Here is a 26117-nt window from a genome sequence, read left to right as displayed (position 1 = left end):
CAGCAGATTACCCAAATGTAATGACTGCAACAGTGAAACACGAAGAACATCCTCTATTTCTAGATGCGAACCCTTTAGTAATTAAATGGGCTACATAGAAGGATTTCCCAACTACTTTGGCAATATGATTGTCAAAGGAGAGATTACCACCTACCTGGGTCCCCAGATCTCTTACTACCTCTTCTGTATTAAGGGGGCTGCCACCTATGTGGTAATTCGCGGGTGTTTTGTTTTTCCCAAATGGGAGGACTATGCATTTTTTGGCATTTAGATTGAGACCATGACTTTGACACCAGGTGTCCGTCTCAGTAAGACCTTTTTGGAGAATGTCCATGTTAGCCGGAGAGTCAATTAAAGCTTCCAGTTTGCAGTCATCAGCAAACTTGGTTAGCCATAGTCCTCCTGTGTTTGCCTGTACATCTGAGAAGTATATGCCGAACAGCAGGGGTCCCAGGACCGAGCCTTGTGGGGTACCACTTGTGACTGGTTTAGAGTCTGACCTGGAGCCAGCTATTCTTACCGTGCGAGTTCTGTCTAAGCCAGTTGGCAACCCATCTCGTGATGTAGGGGTTTATGTTCAGGCTGGTGAGTTTTTCTACAATTCCTGCGTGGGGAATGGTGTCAAAAGCCTTGGCGAGGTCAAGGTAGGCTGTGTGAACTACCTTCCCCTCATCTATGACCTTGGTGACTGTCTCGAAGAAGTCAACCAGGTTTAGTAGGCATGATCTGCCCTTAAAGCCAAACTGGGTAAGGTCAAGTGTTTGGAGGTTCCCAATATCTTTGTTAACGAGTTCCATGATGATGCTCTCCATAGCCTTGCAGACCAGGCTAGTCAAGCTTATGGGGTGATGGTTACCAAGGTCAGTTGTGGCCCCTTTGTGGAGCAGAATAACCGTTGCTGTCTGCCATTCTATGGGCATGCAGCCTGTGGAGAGGCTGAGGTTGAACAGTGTGTTTAGGTGGGGGGGGTTAGTTCATTCTGTAGTTCGTGCAAGAAGCAGCCTGGGACACAATCTGGCCCCATTGACGCTGTGGTTTTGGCTTTTTAAAGGGCTGTTTTCACCTGTGCATCTGTGATTTCCGGGTGTGAAGGGTTTCCCAAAAGGAAAGGTCTTCTGGTGGGGAGGCAGAAGGAATGGATTCCTCTGCATCTGGATCCTCATAAGCAGTCAGAGGTTGTTGCTCCTCTTCAAAATCTGAATAATCAGATTCCTCAGAATCTTGCTCTGTCATTAGTTCAGAAGAAGTGTGTATTTTCCTTTTAGAAGTTGTGGCCTGACTACCCCTGATAAGGGAGATAAGATCCTCCGCCATCTTAAGAGTTTGGGCTTGGGGTGGTGGAGCAAGAGTAAGATGGTGGCTAGAAGTAGACTTTCTAGGAGTGGCCTGGCTTCTAGGCCTAAGAGTATCCACTGGTCTAAGAGTAATGGTAGTCTGATGAGAAGACACCAGTTTTTGCCTAGAATTGGTAGTGCGAAAGGCCACCTCAGAAGCCGGTGCCTGGGTTGGGTCCGCATCCGCGACGGAGGCAGAGACAACCAACGGCTCAGAAAACGAAGAGACTTCTGCGGCATACCGGACTCCGAAAAGGTCTTGGCAGAGGCCTGCGTAGATATCTTATCGAGCATCAGACACGGTGAAAGCACCTCAACGAATTCTGGAGAACTGACCTGCTTAGTGGTAGCACCATCAGAAGGCTTAGCCTTGTGTGGTCTGTCTCTACCTTTATCTCACATTTTTTTCGAAATGTCTATGGATTGTTGGCTGACTGACGCCATTTCAGAATGCAAGACAGAAGACGAAAATACCTGTCTACAATAAGAGCTCTACGACGAATGGCACTCGTGTTACAGGGGGCACAGAACCGGCAACGGGGGACATTGTGGTCTGGGCCTAAAAAAAAGTGACGCTGTATGAATGAAGTCTCAGTGTGGCTCTGCTTTCCACAGGCGAGACAATTGTTAACTTTTTCGGACATCGGTTAATGCAAGAAAAAAAAGGATCCCCAACGGGGTACTTAGTTTTAGACGTTTTCAGACGTAATTTGAGCTCTGGTAGTGACCAACCAGCACAATTGCTAACTGCTTCTGCTACGGGCTCCACTGCAAGAAAGACTGATGTAATGGTGTCGGCTTCCTTGCTTTATAGCACTGATGACCTGACAGTTAACAAGCGACAGCAGCCAACGCAGAAAAACACTGACTGGTATTTGGGCCGGCCAAGGGCTACCACAGGAGGGATAACCCACAGTTGATGACTGCAACAGTGAAACACGAGCAATATCAGAATATTTCTCTGGACTAGGTACATTCTGTCATAGGATACATGCTTAAAATCACCCACACAAATTTAGACTTGCATGCAGTGGCACAAGGTTGTGCATTTGTTTTTTTTTACATCTGCAATCAACCGAGCATTCTGTAGGATGAAGTTGGGCATTTTTACTGAGGGATTTGCTACACAAATTAACATTTCAGAAACAGCACTGTAACGTTGAGCATCAGTAGGCTTACACAACCTTTTTTTTTTTTTTTTGCAGTTAGGTTTACAAATATATCTGACATTTTTTTAGCCAAACAAACCCTAAACTAACCATATTAAGATGTTTGTTCTGATTTAACAACAACAACAAAAAAAATCTCCGAAATTTTCATTTTCGGACACTAACCACTACAATAAAACAAGTAAGATTCATTTATTCGGACAGATTAAAAAAGAATAATGTTCCATGTTGGTAGTCCATCTCACCCTTCATTTTTACATATGGATTCAGAGACAATCCTCGGCTCAGACTCGGCCGATTTTCAAGCTTGAAGACTTCTGGTTGGCTCGTGGCTAAGCAGGTATCCAATGGTGCACCAGTGCAATCCCCAAATCTTGTTTGCTGCTCACTAGAAGCAGGGGGGAAAAAAACAAACAAACAAAAAAAACCCTGACCAACAAACCAATACTAAATAGGGTCACCAACCAAGAAATTAAAGTACTACTTCTAGATCTTCCAGGATGGGGGCAGGAGGGCGGGTTGGTAAAAATGAAAGGTGAGATGGACTACCAACATGGAACTTTATGGTGAGTAACTTCTTTATGTTAGGTAGTCCAATCTCACCTTCATTTTTACATATGGGACAGCGTACCTAGCCTTATTCTTGGGTGGCTCATTGGAAAATACTCTTGCACCGTGGAGCCAAAGGATTCCCTACCCCTAGAAGCCAAATCCAACTTATGAGTAATAAAGGTATGAGGGGTAGCCCACATAGCTGCTGCACAGATATGATAAAGTGGTACCCTGGCTTGAAAGGCTGCAGAGGTAGACCGCGACCTGGTAGAGTGAGCCTTGATCCTGTTGGGTAAAGGTCTGCCCTTCGAACTGTAGATGAAAGCTATGCAGCTAGAAATCCAGTTAGACAGTCACCTTAGAGACTGGCAAGCCCAATCTGGAGTCGGAAAAAAAAATGAATAACTGGTCTGACTTCCGAACTTCTTTGGTCCGTTGCAAATATAAACGTAGCTGTCTATGAACATACAGCTGGTGGAAATGATAATCAGCTGCATTACAATGATTGGGAAAGAAAACTGGAAGCTCAATGGACTGATTTAATGTTGAAGTAGAACAAACTTTGGGAAAAAAACGAAGGATTGGTATATAAAGAAACCCTGCCTTTATGAAAGATAAAATAAGGTGGCTTAATAAAGAGGGCTTGTAGCTCAGATACATGCCTGGCTGATGTAATAGCTACTAAAAAACACAGTCTTCCAAGACAAATATTTTAAAGAAGATGAATGAGATGGTTCAAAGGGAGGGGATATCAATTTGAACAACACAAAATTTAAGTCCCAAGAAGCCACAGGTTCTTGTAATGGTGGTCTCAGTAAAGTGGCTCCTCCCAAGAAAGTCTTACATAGCTTATAAGACATAAGATTGACATTTGGAGACCTTAAATAAAAATGAGAGATTGCGGCCAATTGTACTTTGATGGTGGCCGCGGCAGATCCCTGCTGAAAAAGCTCTGAAAGGAATTCCAGAATTACAGGAATGGGAGTGGTGTAAGGATCCACGTTCATTTTCTGTGCCCAAATAGAAAACCTTTTCCATTTACTGTCATACAACCTTCTGGTTGAGGGTCTATGTGAGGATAAGAGAGTATGGGACACGGACGAAGAAACATCATGAAGCCTGACTAGAGATGGAACTGAAGCAGCCAAGCTGTCAATTTGAGGGTGTGGAGAGTGGGGTGTAGCGAACCCATGTGGGTCAATAGATCTGGAACTGGGTCCAGGATCCAAGGATTGTCCAGAAGAGGCTCAAGGAAGGGGAACCAGACCTGACGAGACCAGTAAGGAGCAATGAGGATCAACTTGCTTCCCAGCCGACTGGCTTTCTGAATCACTTTGGGGATAAGAGGGAATGGAGGAAAAGCATATAGAAGTCCTGTGGGCCAATAGTGGACCACAGCGTCTTTGAGTGCTTCCCCCGGAGGGGGAATTAGAGAAAAATAAACTACAGTTGTGTACACTTGCCATAAATGTACCTCTCCTTTCTTTTACTATGCTTAAAAGCCTTTTTTGTGTGGTGTGTGTGTGTGTGTGTGTATAAATATATATATATATATATATATATATATATATATATATATATATAATGGCGTCGGCTGCATGTTTTATACCCCTGATGACCTGACGTCATGGAAGAAGGGACAGCAACCGACGCAGGACCTAAGACTTTGTTAATCAGGCCGACTGAGGGCAACCTGCCAGCAGATTACCCAAATGTAATGACTGCAACAGTGAATACACTTGAACATCTACATTTATGGTAAGTGTAATGGCTGCTATTGGAAAAAATGAAGAATAAAGCTAAAAAGTAAATCTATGTACTATAAGCAATACTCACCCAGTCCAATCATAAAGCAACAGCTTTGCTGCTTGTTCTGCATCAGGGATGCCTCCTTTTTTCAGAGCACCTCTCTTTTCAGCCAGCATTGTGAAAAATTCTAAACTATTCCTGAAGTTTGGAACATTATAACGAAGCATAATCTGTAAGAAAGCAGAGGCGAAAAAACTTAGTGAAACACACTATGAACCTTCCAGGAGGGAAAAAATGTGTTGCACCTATGTGGTTGGCAGGGAAGCAGAGGAGAAAGACAGGAAGAGACAGATGGTGAATCCAAAAGTTATCAGGAAAGGGTCTATTCTGCTACAAGGAATTCTTAAACTGCTAATTCCAAACCGTTTTTTTGGCTTGCATGCACATGTAACAATAACTCAATCAGAAAAGATGTACTTACAAAACTGGCCACATCAAAGTAAATCAACAACGATCAAAGCAAACCAGTATGGAAATGAATAAATCTTTAAAAATAATATTCCAGCTAAGAATTCTGTCATCATAATTAAGGAGAAGGCATGTTTTTTCAAAGTGAACCTGAAACGTCACCATCTTTCTCTTCCTTCTAACAATCTGTCCTTGTGTTTTTTAAAGTATTCAACACAAAATGCCACTTCTCTCTTTTTTTTAAATGCTGTATCTTGCTTTCCCATGATCATGACGCGAGAAACAAAATAAAATCACTTCACTTGGAAAAAATCCACATCCAATAATGTCAAAAGAAACACTACCACACACTGCAGCACTAGCTATACTCTTACAGAAGTAAACAGACACAATTTACAGTTATGAGTGAAGTGGTCTCTGTAAACATAGAAGGGACAACATCTCTAGAACACAACTGAGTCACCCTTGTTAACAAAAAGTAGAATATCACAACTGCATTCAGAAAAATCAATTTTCCATCCTCCGGCTACATTATGTTGTTTCCATGACTATAAAGGTACAAAGCAGCTGAACCCTGCAAAATCTGCCTTCTGCCCCTTCCTGGATTAATGTTAAAGGGAACCCTCATGTCATATAGTAGCAACAGTGGAACCCTTGACGAAATAATTTTTTTTTTTACAGGTAAACAGATTGCAGAAATGCAGCAGTGCAGAACACGAATAACGCTTTTCAAAGGAAAATGGTTTCTTAAACCACAAAAATAGGTGTGGATCTCTTGGGTTTTCGATCCTGACGGATGCCTGCCCGGAGGGAAGGAATAACCAATTTTACAATTATACCTTTCACTCTTGATGCTAAACGGTGAACAGATTTCCATGTGTAGTCGATGGTGGAGCTAGCTCTAAAAAGAGCTGTTTTAGCCCTGTGGGCAGCTGGAGCTAGCTCCACCACACGTGGAAATCTGTTCACCGTTTAGGATCAAGAGTGAAAGGCATTGTATTCTTTCCCTCCGGGCAGGCATCACTCACAGCTCCAGCTGCCCACAGGGCTAAAACAGCTCTTTTTAGAGCTAGCTCCGCCACAGACTACATGTGGAAATCCGTTCACCGTTTAGGATCAAGAGTGAAAGGCATTGTAAAATAGGAAAATGCTTTTTGTGAAAAATTAAACCCCTGCAAGGTAGCAAGGTATCACCTTGGTACAGTAAGAGCTAAAATACTGGAATGGACCAAGATGAATACTGGACAGCTGTCTTGCAGTGGCAGAGTACACAAGACAGGGGTGTGACTAGGAAGCCAGTCATATGCAAAGTCCCCATGTATTTACAGATGTGGAAAATGAAAAGGTTAACACACTGCTCAATTCAGTTTTTCACCTGTACAGCTTCTAACAGAACCTACAAACTCTTCCAGGCAGACAGCTGGAGAAGCCTACAATGGCTGTATTAGGCATATTAGCATTCACCACACTTGCATTACATTAACCAGTATAATTAGCCATCCTCCTTTCACACAGTGTTAAGGACCAGAAAAGTAAATCAAGTCTGTGAAGTCAACAAAATGTAAAAATGTGTTACGTGGTTTATGTGTGTGTGTGTGTGTGTTTAGACCTAACAAACTGTTACAGCCAGTAGTTTCCATAGTCATGTTATGTCACGTCTCCAATTCACTTTAGATTTTTTCTTTTCCTGTGGATAAATACTGTATTTGAAGCCCCCCCCAAATATCCCGAGTAAATGGGGTACTGCACAGTGACCCCCCCCACAACAAATGTTTACGAGCAGCGCTCACCGTGCACATCTGAAGTGTGCAAAGGATTAAAAAGTTAAATCCATGCCACTTGGGTCACTTGAAGCTATTAGCAGATGCAGTTCAACTACACCTTTCATACTTTTTTCCTGTCAAGAGCATAAATTAGCACAAAACACTACATAAAATGGGTGAAAGAAAGAGGGGCTTATTTAATGGACTACTGGCTGTCATAAGTTTTACGTTATTTCTTACTGAATCTCTCAGATCCTTCAGATTAGACAAACAGTAGTTCAGTTTAAATCTACTGCGATACAGGCTTTAAACAGAACAGCAAACAATGGACCCAACACCATATCCTGCTTCTATCACTGCCACAAACAAATATTTAGCACTGCCAAATGTCCCCTTCCATTTAAGACTGCTCCTTTTGGCTATACGACACGTCATTTTCTTTCTCTTACTAAGAGTTCCTTTTGTCTACACTGCATCTATCAATTCTGCTTTCTGTAGCAGTCCTTGATTTGTTCTGGAAATACGAGTTATCTTTAGGAACGAACATATGCTATATGTTCAATAATCATTTTTTCTTCCAGAACTTGCTCAAACAAAATAAAAAGTTCTGACAGCCACTGAAAGTCTTTTCTGTCATAACAAAAACAGACTGCACGCATAGCTAAGAATGTTTGACAACAGTACAAGAAATGACTGCTCACCAACTCTCATTACCCCGCGAACCAAACTCCATAGCACTGCACATGCTCTGTCACACCTACTCCCATTATCCCTCAAACCAAACTCCACAGCACTGTACATGCTCTGTCACACCAACTCTCATTACCCCTAGAACCAAACTACAGCACTGCATATGCTCTGTCACACCAACTCTCATTACCCCTCGAACCAAACTCTACAGCACTGCATATGCTCTGTCACACCAACTCTCATTACCCTTAAAATGAAATCTGACAGCACTGCACATGCTCTGTCACACCGACTCTCATTTCCCCTCGAACCAAACTCCACAGCACTGCACATGCGTTCACCTCTCAGGCAACTACTCTTGGGCAAGCTCTTCCCCATCGACATTAAAGCCAATCAATAGTTATTCCAAATTCACAATGCAACTCAAAAAGCACTTCATCCAAGCCAAATGCTCCTGCTTCAACACAAGACACGACCTAATCTATCCCTTTTCCGAGTATCTTCTCTCTCAATATTCACCGAAGACTGACCCACATTAGAACTAATGTGCAAATCGTACATTATACTCAGACTATACACTGCAGTGTGCTTGTTCACTAGAATGTATAAACACAGAACGTAATTAGTCTCAATTACTCTGTTGTTGCTTAACATTTCTGTAGCTTGTGTTTGTGAAATGTTCTGCACTTCACCTGGGCTTTGCCTGAAATTTGTAAATACTGATCAGTACATCAGTACACTACCCCTGTAAACAAATATAAATAAATCAATAAATATACCATACTGATCTGTACACTGCCCCTGTAAATAAACATAAGTCAATAAATATACCAGTACACTGCCCCTGTAAACAAATATAAATCAATAAATATACCATATTGATCAGTACACTGCCCCTGTAAACAAATATAAAGCAATAAATATACCATACAGATCAGTACACTGCCCCTGTAAATCAACACAAGTCAATAAATATACCAGTACACTGCCCCTGTAAACAAATATAAAGCAATAAATATACCATACTGATCAGTACACTGCCCCTGTAAATAAACATAAGTCAATAAATATACCAGTATCAGTACACTGTCCCTGTAAACAATATATAAATAAAGCAATAAATATACCATACTGATCAGTACACTGCCCCTGTAAATAAACATAAGTCAATAAATATACCAGTATCACTACACTGCCCCTGTAAACAAATATAAAGCAATAAATATACCAAACTGACCAGTACACTGCCCTTGTAAACAAATATAAATAAATCAATAAATAGACCAAGCTGTAACCGTACTGCACAAGGCTTACATACACTTGCTTGATCTCTCAGACTTTATCCACATCTGCTCAAACAATGCCTTGAACTACAATTTGATTGAAATTTCATGGCTGTTTTCTTTGTACTGCAAGATTCGTACAGTCACTTGTATGTGCTGGGTGAACTGAGCACAGTGCACTTTGAATAAACAGTGGGTTAGTCATTACACTACCTGCCACTACCTTCTCCATCTCCAAGGTACAGAGTTCTCACAATGAGATTAAACTTTGGGGGTGTCAGTGCTCACCTGCCAAACCAACACATCTGGTCACAACTTGAACCAGCTGAGTATGTGCACTACAAAAATGTGTCTAACCAACTTAGAATTTACAATCTGTTGTGATTGGACAGCTATGATGCAAGCCTTTTGGTACTGAGGATCTGTTGTAGATTCCAATCAATAAGGTGCTCATGTGTTAAGGCTTGGCTACTGTCTGGGCAAGTGCTGACATTTCTTTTCCCAGTAGCAACACTTTGGGTCCTATCAACTAAAAAAAAAAAAATCTCTGCCAGTACATGTGCACCAACAATAGCTATTCTTTTCTTTTGGTCTGCTGAGACGCTGTGCACAACACAGAAATAAACTACAAACACTTGCATATCCGAATCAAATACAGAAAAAGTAAAACTGTACGTCACACAGTATCTAGATGTCTGCACCTAACGGAATTCCCAATTCAAAAGGTCTCAAAATCTTACCATAGCAAAGCAAACCTTAGAAGTAGCAGCCTTGCACCCACTGCTGTCTGTTTAAACTACCTAAATGATCATCAAGGACTGGCAGCCTAGACCCTTTTTTAAATTTTTAGTACCCATTTCAAAAACATGTCACACGATGCAATAAGACTTAAACGGACCACAGTCACTTAATTGTAACAAAGAACGACTTAAAGTAGTACAGTTTAATAAATGTAACCAGTATTGAAGCAGAGTAAACATGGAACTGATGGTGAAGTAATCATGGTAAAAAAGTACAGAAAATATGGATAACGTAGTAGAAACAAAAAAATACAGAGATGTGGGACAACAGGTCATTTAATAGTATGTAGAGATATGTATGCCTACGGGCATTAACAATGTATTGGTCTCTAACACAAGTATTGCAGCTTTCAATATCAGTTGCATGGTCTTTTAGGCTAAAATCTGTCAAACGTCTGTCAATTTATGCGATATTTAAGGAGAATAGCTTCCTCATCAACCATAAAACCGTCCAACCAGAAATCCAAAGCAACACATTTTTCATGACTCAAAAGTAAACTGTATTCATACAAGCATCTATGTGCATAAAAGAGAAGGCAACTTAGTTTGAACAGAGACCATTCACATCTGTGACAAGAGTGAGATCAGCGTTGGATTGTGAAATCTTCATTGTTACATAAGATCACAATGTTTCATCATTTCTCACTCATTTGACTGTACTTAAAACATCATAACTACACTTCAAGAGTCCACATTTTTTGTATGTTTCTCAAAAAAATTGCAAATTTCTGGCAAATCACTGAAAACTGAAGTGATTAAATTACATACATTTGACTTTCAGATTTCAAATCCTTCAGGAAATGCAGGTCAACACAAACACCGTTATTCTTGCAATTTTTAAGGTCTGTAAGAACAATACTTAAAACACATCCCTTTGCCCACCCACCACTTTTTTTTGGATTTGTCCAGATTTCTTGCGCTAAGAGTTTGAGAGATATGGTCATAAATATTTTCTAAATTAATAATGCACCTGGAATCACTAAGCAGGTAACCATTTAGTCCTGCAGGACAACACACCAGAAATAAGAGCACCTGCATTTTTTTTTTCACAGAACAAGTCTGTGTATTTCATAACAGCCACAACTAGACTTGTGGTGCTAAACCTGAAACCAGTACTGTCTACTGTTATAGAGGATACTGAAAATTCTACATTAGTCAGATAAATAAGCAACATAACAATCTGGGATGATACTCCCAGGATGGTACTAGCAAGAGGACGTGCAAGTGCATGCTAACACCATTTTTCAGCAAAGCTGTAAAACGTACATTTGTGTACACTTACCATAAATGTAGATGTTCAAGTGTATTCACTGTTGCAGTCATCACCTGTGGGTTATCCCTGCTGTGGTAGCCCCCGGCAGGCCAAAATACCAGAGATAATGTTTTTCTGTGTCGGCTGCTGTCACTTGCTGTCTGAAGTCAGGTTGTCAGTGCTATAAAGGAAGGCAGCCGACAACGTTACATCAGTTTTTCTTGCCCTAACCAGTTAAGAGGTTCAAGTACATATGGTGAAGTGGTCCTGGTGGCTAAATGCGACCATTAGAAACCTATGTCTCACTAAAGAAAGAAGATATAAGGGGGAAGGAGGGTGGGAAACTAGGACTGCAACAGTGAATACACTTGAACATCTACATTTATGTTAAGTGTACACAGCTGTACTATGTTGTTCGTGTTTCACTGTTGCAATCATCACCTGTGGGAGTATTCCCAAAGCTGAGAAGAGGAGTGGTAGGATTAGTAAGAGACCTAGGAATGGGTCAGCATGTCCTGCAGAACTGCAGAGGCAAACCCTGCCCTGGCCTTAGAGAACAGAGGTAGGTGGTGAAGCTTGGTAACGGTGTGGACGAAGTCCAGGTGGCAGCTTGGAAGGTGGAAGTCCCTGGTGGGAACTCCTCTAAGGAATGCTAAGGAAGTATAGGCTGCCCTAGTGGAATGTTTCCCATGCAAAGTGTAGCAGAAATGGGTACAGTGTGAGATCCATTGGGAAAAGGACAGTTTGGAAATGGGCTTCCCCTCTGCTCCGGGGCAAAACTGACAAAGAGCTGGTCTGTTTTACTGAAGGATTTAGTACAGTCCAGATAGCATCTGTGCTGTCTGTGCACATGTAGTGAGTGCGAAATTCTTTCCCCTGTGTTTTGAGGGTTAGGAAAGAAAGGGGGTAGAGGTATGGCCTAGCAGACAGTTACATTAGATACCATCCTGGGTATAAAAGGAGGGATTTAGTCCCGAGGGAAACCCTGTCTGCCTGAAAGAAGATGAAGGGCTCAATGGCCACCATTGCTTGAAGATGTGAAACCCTTTTGGCCGAGGCTATAGCTAGGAGAAAAATAGTCTTTCAGGAGAGGTATTGAAGGTCTGCTGAAGCAGCAGGTATGAAGGGTGGTAGAGTTGTTTTTCCCCAAAACATAATTCAACTCCTAGGCTGGAGTGGGAGGCCTTCTGGGAGGTCCGATATTAGAAGGCCCTCTGAGGCACTGTTGAATCAAAAGGTGGGATAACAAGGGCTGTTCTGTATCAGAAAAAGCTGAAAAGGCTGAGGCATAGATTTAAATAGAGGAGAAGGAGAGGCCACTATTAAGTAGCTCCACTAGGTAGTCCAGGAGAAGCGGGATGGAAGGTGGTTAGGTATTGCCCTCTCTGGACTGGTTCTAGGGGCAGAATCCTTTCCATTTTCCTGTGTAAGATTTTCTGGTGCTGGGCCATCTGGCCTCTGTGATAATGTGCAGGGCCTCTAGTCTGCCTTGAGTATTTGCCAAGCTGATAGTTTGACAGTGTGCAAGTCTGGGTGCAGCACCCCCCCCCCCCGAGTTAAGAGGTCTTAGACCAGGGGGAAACTGGCTGGGAGGCTGTAAGTTCAGGCTTCCCAGCAAGGGATACCAACACTGTCTGGGCCAATCTAGAGCAATGAGGATGGCCTTTTGGCTCTCCTCCCTTAATCTGACCAGTACCTTGGGGATAAGAGGAAAGGAGTACCCAAAGAGAGTGTTCCGGGGGGGGGGGGGTCAAGGCATTCACCTTCCACACTAGGAGGTGATACTCTCTGGTACAGAAGCTTTTCTACTGCTGGTTGGGATGTGAAGCAAAAAGATTCAGCTCTTGAGACCCCCCTCCCGGGTGACTGTGAAAGGATTTTTCTGTATAACTGCCACTCGTGGGGATCCAGGAAGTTTCTGCTTAAATGGTCTAGAAGGAAGGGTGTGGTTGATCCCAGGTGGGTATTGGCTTATCAAGTGTAGTTCCATGGAAGAGGCTGCCAACCAGAGGTCCATGGCTAGCCTGCACAGAGGTTAAGATCAGATCCCTCCCAGTTAGTTGGTGTACCACATTACTGTGGTGTTGTCTGTTTTGATTATGAGAACCCCTGGCTGGAGATGGTGTTTGAAGGATGTCAGAGCCTTTTGTACTACAATCATTTCCTTCTGGTAGAAGTGTAAGGGAAGGTGCTGGGCATCCCAAAGACCTTGGGTACACCTGCCTTCTAGGCGAGGGCCCCAAGCTATGTCTGAGGCGTCACTGGTAATGGTCTGCCCAGTTGGGCAGAGGTTGGGGGAACGACCCTTGTTCTGGGCAGGGTCCCCTGCCAATCAGAGAAACTCAGCCCCTATACAGGGGATCAGTGGTTTAGAGGTCCCTGGAGGTACAATTTGTGGACTCCAAAGGTTCTTTAGGTACCACTGAAGTCTTCTCAAGCGAGGCCTGGCGACAGAAATTAGAAGGATGCAAGATGCTATGTACCTCAAGGCTTACAGGGACTTCCTCGCCGTGTGGCATAGTCTAGAAGCCAGCTGGTGAAAAACAGCTGCAGGAATCTCTGCTTTTTTGGGGATAGGAAGGCCATTTCGGCTGCTGCATGCAGAAATGTTCTCAAGAAAAGGATCTTCCTGGAGGGTGTTTCGTCTTGATTTCTTCTAGTAGATGGTGTACCCGAGGGGGTTAGGAGGGTTTTGACAAAGGGGGGATCTCTGAGGAGCTATTCTTTGCCATCTGCCTGAATGAGGCAGTTGTCCAGATAAGGGTAAATTTGTATGTTTTGCTGTCCGCCAAAGGCTATGGCCGGGGCCAAGGCCTCTTGTAGAGGTAGGATAACTAACCATGAATTCTTGGGTCAGTCTAGGCAGCAACTGCTGCAAAGTTGGCATTTTGAATTTGGTGACTTCCAGGAAGGTGTTCTGAATGGGTAGATCCAGGGAGGGGCGGCAAGCACCTTCTATCCTAGGAGCAAGGACTAGTGTGGAATAAGAGCCTTTGCTTGATTGGTCTGAGGGGACCAGTTCCACTGCCCCTAGGGATGAGTGAGCTTGGACATGTTCCAATGCCTCTGCTCAGTGATATTGAGGTAAAGGCACCCTCTTGGAATTGGGAGTTAGAAGGAAAATTCGTATCCCTGAAAAAAAGATCTTTAAGACCCAATGGTTCTAGGTTAGTGTAAGGACTGCAGAAGGGGGAGAGGGAGTCCTTGAGGGATTTTTACCCTAGAGGGATGGCTTAGACCTCCCTGCCTTTGGAGTGGAAGTGGTCCACCGTTTGGTTCTCTGCTAATCCTGGGATAGGAGTCTGGGTGGTCTGTCCCTGAGGGGCTTACCTTGCCCCTGTCTGCTAGGTGCAGGAAAGGACCAGTGTTAGTAGGAAAATTCCTGCTGAACCTAGGGGGTTGTACCCAAAGAAAATCTTTTACTGTCTGCATAGATTTTGCCTTGTCTTCCATCTTTTTATGCACTTCTGCTTTTACTCCAAACAATCTGTCCTTATCCAAAGGTGCATCAAGTAATTTAGATTTGACATAATGCATGTCTCCTAATGACAGATCCTGACACTGCTGCCCTGCTTGCGTCTTCTAGGGAGTTCATATCCACAGTGTAAAGAGTGTTTAGCCACTTGACAAGTAAAGTGCAGTAAATCAGCTAACACTTTTGAACTGGCACAGTCAGGAAAAGTAGAAATCTTTTGTTTTAACAGTTCCAAATTGTGTTGTTGAAATTTTAACATGTGGACCTGACAGCTGAGTGCTCGGATAGCTAAGGTTGCAGAGGTGTATACTTTTTTACCCCATCTGTCAGGAGCTCTGGAATCCTTGTCAGGAGGAAGGGGGTTCTTTTTAGAAGTAGCCTTGGCTCCTTTAGGGCCCTGCATAATTACCTCCAGGTCTGCAGCAGGATTTCTGTACAGGTATTTGTGAGAATCCGGTACTCTAATACCAGTCAGGTTTTTTGGGAGCAGGTAGGAGGGAGTCAGAGTTAAGCTGGATCCATAAAAGACATCACCAACCACCTCTAAAGATAGGAGGGATGGCCAAGGGTCTGTGCTGGGGCAGCTCTAGAAACTCTTAGTCTTTTCTTAGATGAAGGGAAGTCCTGGGATTCCCAGTGGAAATGCTCCCTGAGGGTGTGAAGGGTTTCCCCAAAGGAAGAATTTTCTGGTGGGGAGGCAGAATTAATGGATTCCTCTGCATCTGAATCCTCATAAGCAGTCAGAGGCGGTAGTTCCTCTTCAAAAACTGAATAATCAGATTCCTCAGAATCCTGTTCAGGTCAGTATTTCAAGAGAAAGGTCTCTTTTCCTTTCCTTTTAGAAGTTGCGGCCTGACTACCCAAGATAAGGGGGGTAAGATCCTCCACCATTTTACGCATTTGAGCTTGGGGTGGTGGAGCAGGAGTAAAATGATGGCTAGAAGTAGTTTTCCTAGGAATGGCCTTGCCTCTAGGCCTAAGAGTATCCATCGGTCTGAGTGTAACTGTAGGGGGAGAAGTAGTCTTTTTTTTGTCTAGATTCGGTAGTGCGAAAGACCTCCTCAGAAGCTGGTGCCTGCTTCGTGGCTCCGGACCCAACCAAGGCAGAGACAACCAAAGGCTCGGAAGATGAAAATGATGTTTGTGGCATATCGGACTCTGAAAGGGTCTCAGTAGAGGCCTGCAAAGACATCGAATAGGGCATCAGGGGCTGTGAACGTGCCTCACTGAATTCCGGAGAGCTGACGACCTGCTTAGTGGTAGAGTCATCAGAAGACTTAGCCTTGAGTTGTCTGTCTCTATCTTTATCCTTACATTTTTTCTGAATGTCCACGGATTGTTTGCTGACAGACGTCATTCCGGCTACAATAAAAGCTCTATAACGAATGCTTCTCGGGTTAAAGAGGGCACAGAACTGGCAATGGGGGACGTCGTGGTCGGCCTAAGCAAGTGACGCAGTATGAATGGAAATCTCGGTGTGGTACTTGCATTCCACAGGCGAGACAATTGTTAACTTTTTCTGACATTGGTTAGTGCAAGAAAAAAGGATCCCTAATGGGGTACTAAGCTTCAGACGTTTTCAGCTGAAATTCAAACTCTGGTAGCGACTGACCAGCATACTTGCGAACTGCTTCTGCTATGGTCTCCGCAGCAAGAAAGACTGATGTAATGGCATTAGCTGCCTTCCTTTATAGCACTGACAACCGGACGTCAGACAGCAAACAACAGCAGCTGACGCACAAAAACACCGACTCTGGTATTCGGGCCGGCCGAGGGCTACCGCAGCGGGGATAACTCACAGGTGATGACTGCAACGGTGAAACACGAAGAACATCAGTAGCTATACTGCAGAGTCTCTTCAACTAGTCATACTTGTTAAAAAAAAATAAATAAATAACTCGGATGTGTGCATATTTGTACAGCTGGAAAACCTGTAAAGTACTTTCCACTACTACACCTGTAAAAAGGCAGTACTTGCTCAGTGTGGGCACAAAGGAAAACTTTAAAATATCTCTTGTTGCCTAGGCTGTTCCACCTTCTGGAAATCTCTGAAACCTCATACTGTATCAAACTAAAGCATGAGGGTCTAATGAACAAGCATGGATGAAGGTGTTGTGTCAAAACTTTACACTTAAGCCTGCATAAATTTGAGAACAAGATCAGCAAGCCAAATACACCGTTTAACTACTAAAATGCAGTGTTCATGCCTCAGAAACATAACTTTTCAACCATATCTACAATCTGTATTTTGTTGTACTGCAAACTATGCTCTCTAACCTCTGCCAAGTTAGTTCTAAAAGGAAGATGCCAGCCTGATTTATGACATGAAATGCTTAGGCATTTCAGCAGGGTTGATGCAACAGAAAGCGCCTACAAATTTCAGCAACACTATATATCATCATTGTACATAAAATTAGGTCTACATCACTGTACTACACTAACAGTAGGAAATGGAAACTAAACAGCTCTGGAACTAGAGGTGCTTGAAAAATGCAGACTGCAAAACTCAACAACCCACAATGTATTCTGGGTAAAGGACATGAAGATCCATTAAAAGTGCACCCCAGTATATCAAGGCTGCCATTAAAAGGAGGGTACCAGGACTCCAGCATTGTAATGTTTATCCTTCTAAAAGGGTTCCTATCGTGTGATCGAAAACTGTAAATGGCGAACGTGTAATGAGCGAACCAGACTGGTTGAAACGTCGCGTCCGTAACATGGAAATCGCCGTAGGGAATATTTTCCCTTTACTTCAATGCAGTGTGATCTCAGAGTAGGAATATTTAAGTAGCGGGGGTGAGGGGGCTTGCCCCCTTGCGTACAGCCTTTAAGTAAGTGCATTTTATTTATTTATTTTATTTATTTGGGCTTGAGGAGAAAAGCTCCACAGTAAAAATAAACAGACAGTAGTTACATTGGATTACATAGCGATTAACAATTTGATTAACATAGCAATTACAAACATATTTACAGATGAACACAGTACATCAGTAGACAACTGGAATCTTTATCTGCGAAGTACATGACAGATATTAACAAATGGAAATCTGTGGTGGTGCAGCGGTAGCATTGTTGTCTCACAGCAAGAGGTTCTCCTGTTCGATTCTCGTCTGGAGTGCAGGGAGTGTCTTCTGTGTGGAGTCTGCATGTCCTCCCCACGGTTGGGTGGGCGTTCGAAAGACATGCGTAAATGGATGTACCTTTGTTGAAGGTTGAAAGCTGAGCCGGCACCTCGGCGTTCGTGAAAATCTACTGCCAATCATTAGCGGACCGGAGTTCCGCTGTGGCGACCCCTAACCGGGAAAAGCTGAAAGACAAACAACAAACAATAAGAAGTTCCTGCTGTATAATAAGTACTAGGCTTATGAGTATCTGAGCATGTTATAATCAACGTAGTTAATGGGGTGGAAAGAAAGGTAGTGGTTGGATGGGGTGGGTGATATTAGAGTGGGAGTTGCAAGGGCATAGCCAGCAAGTGTAGTTTATTTATTTATTTTTTATTATATGTTCGAAATTTAAAACATCGCTCATATGGTGTTCGATGTTTGAAACTTTCAAAAATATACTAAAAGACCCCTTCTAAAAGGTCAGTGCAGTAGAGGAAATATTGTCCTTAGTATGAGACATTCAGGAGGAAACTGAAAATTCTAATCCAGAAAGCATTAACCTTCACAGAATGACTGTCAACTACACATTTAAACTGATTCTGGGTATGAACAGGATGGTGAACTGTGTTAAACACTTGGACAATCTCAAAGGTGGCCAACTTTACACAGTTCCTATTCATGCGTAAATAAGAGGTGAAGTAAAAAAGTTATGACTTACCATAACCATTCCATAGGGCTGTAAGAAACCCACTGAGAATAAAAGTTTATTTCTACGTTCTAACAGGGCTCTATTACTGAAACCATCGTAGACTGTACAGTCAGTACTTAAGTGGGGAACCCCCAAACAATATATACAACAACCATGGCCATCTTGACTTTGGCATTTTACTGCCACACTATTGTTTAAATCCAGCAGTGTAGCTTTTAGATTTTTCTGCCATCGCCCTAAATAAAAACGCAGGACAGGCAGAAGAAAAGCAAAGAAGAAAAAAAACAAGCAGTCACACCACAAAAGAAAGTACTACCAACAATGGTAGGAAAGATTAACACGTGCACACACACTAATGGGTAGACCAGAAAAAATAAAGTGTTCTACAAAGTTTAGATATTAAGAATTACAGAAAAAGGTAAAAAAATATAAAGTTTTACTTGGCTATGAGAGAGAAGTCGGCTGATGCATCTTGCTGTAAGAGCGGCAAACAAGATCCAAGTTAATGCAGAAAGGGGCATTGTGGGTAGACTTCTAGCTCGAGATAGTTTTTAGCTGATGCGAGCTATTTAACAGCCGGAACCACAGACCACAAGCCAAGAACAGATGAACATTGACAACATCAGATCTAGTGTTTACGGTTGATTGTTCCGTGCTTACGTTACTTTCAAAGCTCATGCCATTAAGTCAGTTATAAGACATGTACTCGCACTGTCAGGCGATGACCGAGGATGCCTTCTGCAGTAGGTGGCCATTAAGGATTCCCCTTCCGATGCTTCTTACTCAGAACAATTCAATTTATTACAACTCCTTTCACTACAAGATGAATGTATACCTCTAGCTGGCACATACTGATGTTACATACAAGGTAAGTCGTGTCCACCCCCTTCTATGCCTGCATTTTGATACACATGTATTGAACAAACACAATCTAAACGTTACAGGGAGATGGCAGGAAGGTAACAAGCATCCACTGAAGGTCTTCTCATAGATGCAAGTCTTATTTTTGACATTTGAGGTTTTCTGCAGGGGATAACGGTGGAGAAGAATGCAAACCAGCAAACTTTACACCTCAATAAACCGTTCCACTGGCACAGACAAAAAGAGCCCAAACTATGAGTGAACTGACCAAAGTTTTATTAGCAGCAGCAGCATGGTCTCCTGATGAGGCTGGTGTAGGGGAATGGAACAATGAGGCACTGCCTGCTCACCTTTTCCAAGGGCAAGTGGTAGGGACATACTGGAGGCCCCAACTATGAGTGAACTGACCAAGGCACACGATCAGATGACAAGCACAGGAGATACCAGGGTTGTGAGAAAAAATGGCACTGCAGTAGATGCGTCAGCAACCTGACATGCTACCACAAATGCAAGGCCATTTTCCTTACTGCATCACTGCACAGACACTAAAATGTCAGGCCAGCACAGAGGAAGTTAGGGCTTACAAAAGACACCATAGGAGACTGCAATATGAAGAGTCCCCAGCACAGAGGAAGTTGGGGCTTACAAAAGACACCACAGGAGACTGCAATATGAAGAGTCCCCAGCACAGAGGAAGGTAGGGCTTACAAAAGACACCATAGGAGACTGCAATATGAAGAGTCCCCAGCACAGAGGAAGGTAGGGCTTACAAAAGACACCATAGGAGACTGCAATATGAAGAGTCCCCAGCACAGAGGAAGTTAGGGCTTACAAAAGACACCATAGGAGACTGCAATATGAAGAGTCCCCAGCACAGAGGAAGTTAGGGCTTACAAAAGACACCATAGGAGACTGCAATATGAAGAGTCCCCAGCACAGAGGAAGTTAGGGCTTACAAAAGACACCATAGGAGACTGCAATATGAAGAGTCCCCAGCACAGAGGAAGTTAGGGCTTACAAAAGAGAGCATAGGAAACTGCAATATGAAGAGTCCCCAGCACAGAGGAAGTTAGGGCTTACAAAAGACAGCATAGGAGACTGCAATATGAAGAGTCCCCAGCACAGAGGAAGTTAGGGCTTACAAAAGACAGCATAGGAGACTGCAATATGAAGAGTCCCCAGCACAGAGGAAGTTAGGGCTTACAAAAGACAGCATAGGAGACTGCAATATGAAGAGTCCCCAGCACAGAGGAAGTTAGGGCTTACAAAAGACACCACAGGAGACTGCAATATGAAGAGTCCCCAGCACAGAGGAAGGTAGGGCTTACAAAAGACACCATAGGAGACTGCAATATGAAGAGTCCCCAGCACAGAGGAAGGTAGGGCTTACAAAAGACACCACAGGAGACTGCAATATGAAGAGTCCCCAGCACAGAGGAAGTTAGGGCTTACAAAAGACACCACAGGAGACTGCAATATGAAGAGTCCCCAGCACAGAGGAAGTTAGGGCTTACAAAAGACACCACAGGAGACTGCAATATGAAGAGTCCCAGCACAGAGGAAGTTAGGAGCTACAAAGACACCACAGGAGACTGCAATATGAAGAGTCCCAGCACAGAGGAAGGTAGGGCTTACAAAGACACCACAGGAGACTGCAATATGAAGAGTCCCAGCACAGAGGAAGTTGGGGCTTACAAAGACACCACAGGAGACTGCAATATGAAGAGTCCCCAGCACAGAGGAAGTTAGGGCTTACAAAAGACACCACAGGAGACTGCAATATGAAGAGTCCCCAGCACAGAGGAAGTTAGGGCTTACAAAAGACACCACAGGAGACTGCAATATGAAGAGTCCCCAGCACAGAGGAAGTTAGGGCTTACAAAGACACCACAGGAGACTGCAATATGAAGAGTCCCAGCACAGAGGAAGTTAGGGCTTACAAAAGACACCACAGGAGACTGCAATATGAAGAGTCCCCAGCACAGAGGAAGTTAGGGCTTACAAAAGACACCACAGGAGACTGCAATATGAAGAGTCCCCAGCACAGAGGAAGTTAGGGCTTACAAAAGACACCACAGGAGACTGCAATATGAAGAGTCCCCAGCACAGAGGAAGTTAGGGCTTACAAAAGACACCACAGGAGACTGCAATATGAAGAGTCCCCAGCACAGAGGAAGGTAGGGCTTACAAAAGACACCACAGGAGACTGCAATATGAAGAGTCCCCAGCACAGAGGAAGGTAGGGCTTACAAAAGACACCATAGGAGACTGCAATATGAAGAGTCCCCAGCACAGAGGAAGTTGGGGCTTACAAAAGACACCATAGGAGACTGCAATATGAAGAGTCCCCAGCACAGAGGAAGTTAGGGCTTACAAAAGACACCACAGGAGACTGCAATATGAAGAGTCCCCAGCACAGAGGAAGTTAGGGCTTACAAAAGACACCACAGGAGACTGCAATATGAAGAGTCCCCAGCACAGAGGAAGTTAGGGCTTACAAAAGACACCACAGGAGACTGCAATATGAAGAGTCCCCATCACAGAGGAAGTTAGGGCTTACAAAAGACACCACAGAAGACTGCAATATGAAGAGTCCCCATCACAGAGGAAGTTAGGGCTTACAAAAGACACCACAGGAGACTGCAATATGAAGAGTCCCCAGCACAGAGGAAGTTAGGGCTTACAAAAGACACCACAGGAGACTGCAATATGAAGAGTCCCCAGCACAGAGGAAGTTAGGGCTTACAAAAGACACCACAGGAGACTGCAATATGAAGAGTCTCTGCCTTCTTTGCTCCTCTTCTTGTCATATGGCTGTTCTAAATGAACGGCTGAGAGATCCAACCATCCAAAAAGACGAAACTTAAGTGGCAGTGGGACACATCCTCTGTGCCTGCCAAAAATGGAGAGGATCCAAGGAGTAAAAAGCTACTTGGGGGGGGGCAGAGATCTGATGTCAGCAGTAGAAAAAACAGACCTCACTAGAAGGCGGGATCTAAAAAAAGGGAAGTCAAAGGACAGGGGTGCAGAAAGTCATGTTCTGAATCACTGAAGTACCTGCTAAAGGAGGTCCGATTTTTGGACTCAGGAGTCATATAATGCTAGGTGAACCTGTGAACTGGTAACCAAGAAGCAGTGGCACAAATCCAAAAACAAACCCTATTAGTGAAAGCCTTGCCTCAACAGGGTATACAACAAAAGAAAAGGTAATGTCCAAAATCAGAAACTGCAACTTGGAGAAAAAAAGCTCTCCGATTCAACTAAACAAACAAAGACATCTAATCAAGTCCAACAAAGCCAATCACGAGGTCAGGATAGCTTCCCAAGCCAAGGACAGTCACAAGGCCTTCTTCAGCTATGTCAGGAACCTTACAGGTAACTTTCAGCAGTGTGCAGAACTGGTCGTAAATGGCACAACCTTAACTAACCAGGGTGATATAGCAAATTTACTCGCTGATAAATTTAGCTTTAACTTCACCCCTATAAATCCCTTCTAGCATACTCCCCCAATTGATCAATAGGGGCAGGTCCTAGCAACACTCGCCAAGGCCAAAAACACAGTTTCACTGGGCCCCAACAATATCCCTAGTTACCTCCTAAATAACCTAAAACATGACCTAGCAAGGTCTACCTGATGCGCTTCAACTACAGGTTACATGCCGGGTGAATGAAGGGACACAACGGTCATCCTTACTCAATAAGGGTGGACCATCAACGGACTCTGGGAATTACAGACAGTTGGAAAAAAAGTCTAGTATGAAAAGCCATGGAATGAATTATGGAAATGATCAATGAGAACACTGGCAACCAACAGACATTGGACCCATCCCAATTTGGCTTTAAGGGAAGATACTTTCTACTCAAGGTCGGTAGACTTCAAGACAGTCACAAAGGCTACAGATAAGGGGAAAACTGTGCATACAGCCTAACTTGACCTGGTGTTCAATACAATTTCGTACTCTGGTATTGACAAACTCTCGGAACTAGGCATAAATCCCTACATATCTCCCTGGATTGCTGGCTGGCTCCCAGACAGGATCCAAGAAATCGGAATCTGTGACACCAACTCCACCAGGAGACTTGTCACCAAAGTACCCCAGGGCTCTGTGCTGGGTCTGCTCTTGTTATTTTAACATTTAACATCAACTGTCCATACCTTTTATTGTTTAAGCAAATCAGTTAAGTATATACAGTTCTACTATGTTTTAATGTTTCAATTTATTCAGGGAAGGTTATATATTTTATGCCAGTAGATGGCGCTAGGATACCACTAAATTAAAGAGGATGTAAAGCATGAAATAGTTCATTTTTATACAGGTTTTAAAAGTATTTTTAAAACATTTTTTTAATACATTTTTATAACATTTAATATTTATCTGATTAAAACAATATGTATACAATAGGGATAAGTTTTGTACATGACAATGTCACTTTACTTCAATGTAAGCTAATAATTTAAAAGTTGTATGCATTTCTTATTATTGGACAGCTTTATATGTGATGTCACCCATTTTAAGCATATAAATTGAATTAGTTAAAGATGGCCCACATCTGATGAAGTTAATCAAACTAAAACGGAGCTCTTAAGACGTTTGTGTTGGCGTTTGTGGTTCTGCAACTGCTTGGAATCTACCTAATAAACGAGTGTTCACAGAAGAATCTATCTGTGGCTTTATTGCTTCGCCTGACAGTGGTACTGGTGTGGATTACTAGTTTTTTGTGCTTTGGTACCTGCTTGCTTACTGTTTGTGGATTTTACTCTTGGGATTTAGCCCAGTGGTTAGAGATCTGGGAGCATATGTAAACAGTAATCTTGCCTTCAACCAACACACAGCCAGATTAGTAAGAAAATCCTTCTATGTTGCCCAACTCATAAGCAAGGGGATGGCATCCAGGTTCACGAAGATATAGTACCACTCTACGCAGCCCATCAGACCCATCATTGAGCACAACGCCGCCTTTGGCATACATCTAGCCAGGCATTTGCAACTGTTGGAATGCCCTCCAAGATTCCTCACCAGGAGGATCCATAGTATGAATATCCATTTCTACAGAGATAGGGCCTTAAGGCAGTCTCCTACAGCTACTGTGAGACTATCTATGCCTGGCATATATAGCCTCCTCAGATTCAGCTCTGCTGGATTTCTTGCACATCCACAAGACAAACAGCACCAGAAATACTAGATCCAAGAACTTGAACTTTGTCTGCGACATACACAGAACATGCTGGAGAGACTCATGTGTGTCCTAAAGGATCCCCGCAATATGGAATAAGCTCCCCATCCACGTGAAACAGATTTCTTCTCTGACCCTATTCAAACAAAACATTGGATCACTGGATGGATATCACTTATCATTGATCTGGACACCAAGTATCTGGTGGATAGGCTGAAAGTAAGCATATTAATTTCCAATTAACATACCCTCCCATAACCCTTAACTACCTCCTTACTAACATATCCCACCATACAGGCATCCAAGGTACTCTGGGACAAAACTGGGTTGGGCTGGGCTGCACAGCTAAGCTTAGAACATGGTGGGCATTACTCTAGTATAAATCTATGTAAGAGAGACATTCTTGAAGCAGCCACACTTGTGGTACACAGACGTTTGAAAGTAGTACTTTAAAACAGGCAGATGAACAACTGATGGAAGACAACACAGTCAGCAATATATTTGGAAAGGGTCTGCTTAGCCTAAGCTAAGCTTCTGAGCCCCCCCCCCCCCAAGCCTTTCTGTGTTGGAGGGAAGCCTTCTAGCTTATCAGTGGGAGTGGTAAGCATTAGGTAACCTGTCTACCACATAAGGAGTGGTTCTGGCCTAGAATTTGTAGTTATTGGCCGTTTGGGCGGTGTTCCATCTCTCTCAACATTCTGATTTGAAGGCCTGTATTTGCACTTGTTTCTGTCCTGTAACTCCTGGGCCCATCTCATTTGCTCACTAAAAAAAAAAAAAAAAAAAAATAGTATCTGCTTTTACTGTATTTGTATTTCTTCCTACTTTATTTTGCTTTTGCATCATCTTAAAAATACTCAATTGTATTTATTACTGCTTGGTGTAACTCATTCTAAGCCTTTTAGTTTAAGCACTTGGGCTTCAGACCAGTTGTTTTACATTAAGAAGGTTTGTGGTCTGCACTGTAGTGGCAGAACAGGTAGCTTACATCCTTCTAAGTTGGGAACTGCTGATTGAGGGCTCAGTGTCTGTTATTCTAAAAGTGTATTAATTCTGGTTTAAGCACTTGGGCTTCAGGCCAGTTATTTTACATTAAGACGGTTCATGGTCTGCACTGTTGTGGGAGGAGAGGCTGGACTCCGCCCTTCTGAGCTGGGAATTTCTGGTTAAAGGCTTATAGTGCCTGCATATTTGAACTTCTTCCTGAAATTGGTAAACCTTGTTTGCTGTAGCATAGACTACATCCAGGCCTGCTGAATCTAGCTTTGTTTGTATGCTTGTTGTTTGTTTGCTTATTTCCCTGAAATGCTAATTCCACCTAAAACGTGGCTTTTCAGCGCTTCTGTGGATCCCTAGTGATATCTGCATTGCTTACTGTACTTATTTCCTTGTTTCACTTGAAAGAAAGTTACTGTTTGTCGTTTTTGCATTTAAGTTACCTGTAACACATTGCATTTAAGTTACCTGGCACTTGCTCACTAAAGCAATTATATAAAAGTCAGCACTAAAAAATTAAAAGCACTACACCCTCACAAACTCCCCTAGAGTACCTTGTTCCCCATTGGCCCTTTTTTTCAATTATAAAGGAATTCCCAATACTATTCTAGAATATCTAAAGGTCAGTTGTCAATCTCCTCTCCGGTCCAGCTGGTGAAACTGGGAATCTTGAGGCAATGTTACAACTGCCTCATGTACACAGACAACCCTCTCCTCCTCCAAACAAATTCCAA

At 43.1% G+C, this 26117-nt stretch overlaps 1 protein-coding gene across 1 annotated transcript in view; it reads right to left on the bottom strand.

Moving 5' to 3' along the window:
• GNL3 (G protein nucleolar 3) overlaps positions 1 to 26117 on the bottom strand; it is a 408410-nt gene that overhangs the window by 192505 nt on the left and 189788 nt on the right. The window contains exon 11 of the mRNA XM_044078878.1: positions 4892 to 5034. Within this exon, the coding sequence (XP_043934813.1) occupies positions 4892 to 5034 (143 nt within the window). The remainder of the gene's footprint in view (positions 1 to 4891; positions 5035 to 26117) is intronic.

The sequence above is a fragment of the Protopterus annectens genome, chromosome 7.part1 (genome assembly GCF_019279795.1).
Source record: "Protopterus annectens isolate FY-2018-M chromosome 7.part1, PAN1.0, whole genome shotgun sequence".
NCBI lineage: Eukaryota > Metazoa > Chordata > Ceratodontiformes > Protopteridae > Protopterus > Protopterus annectens.
This window is presented reverse-complemented; position numbering and strand designations above follow the sequence as displayed.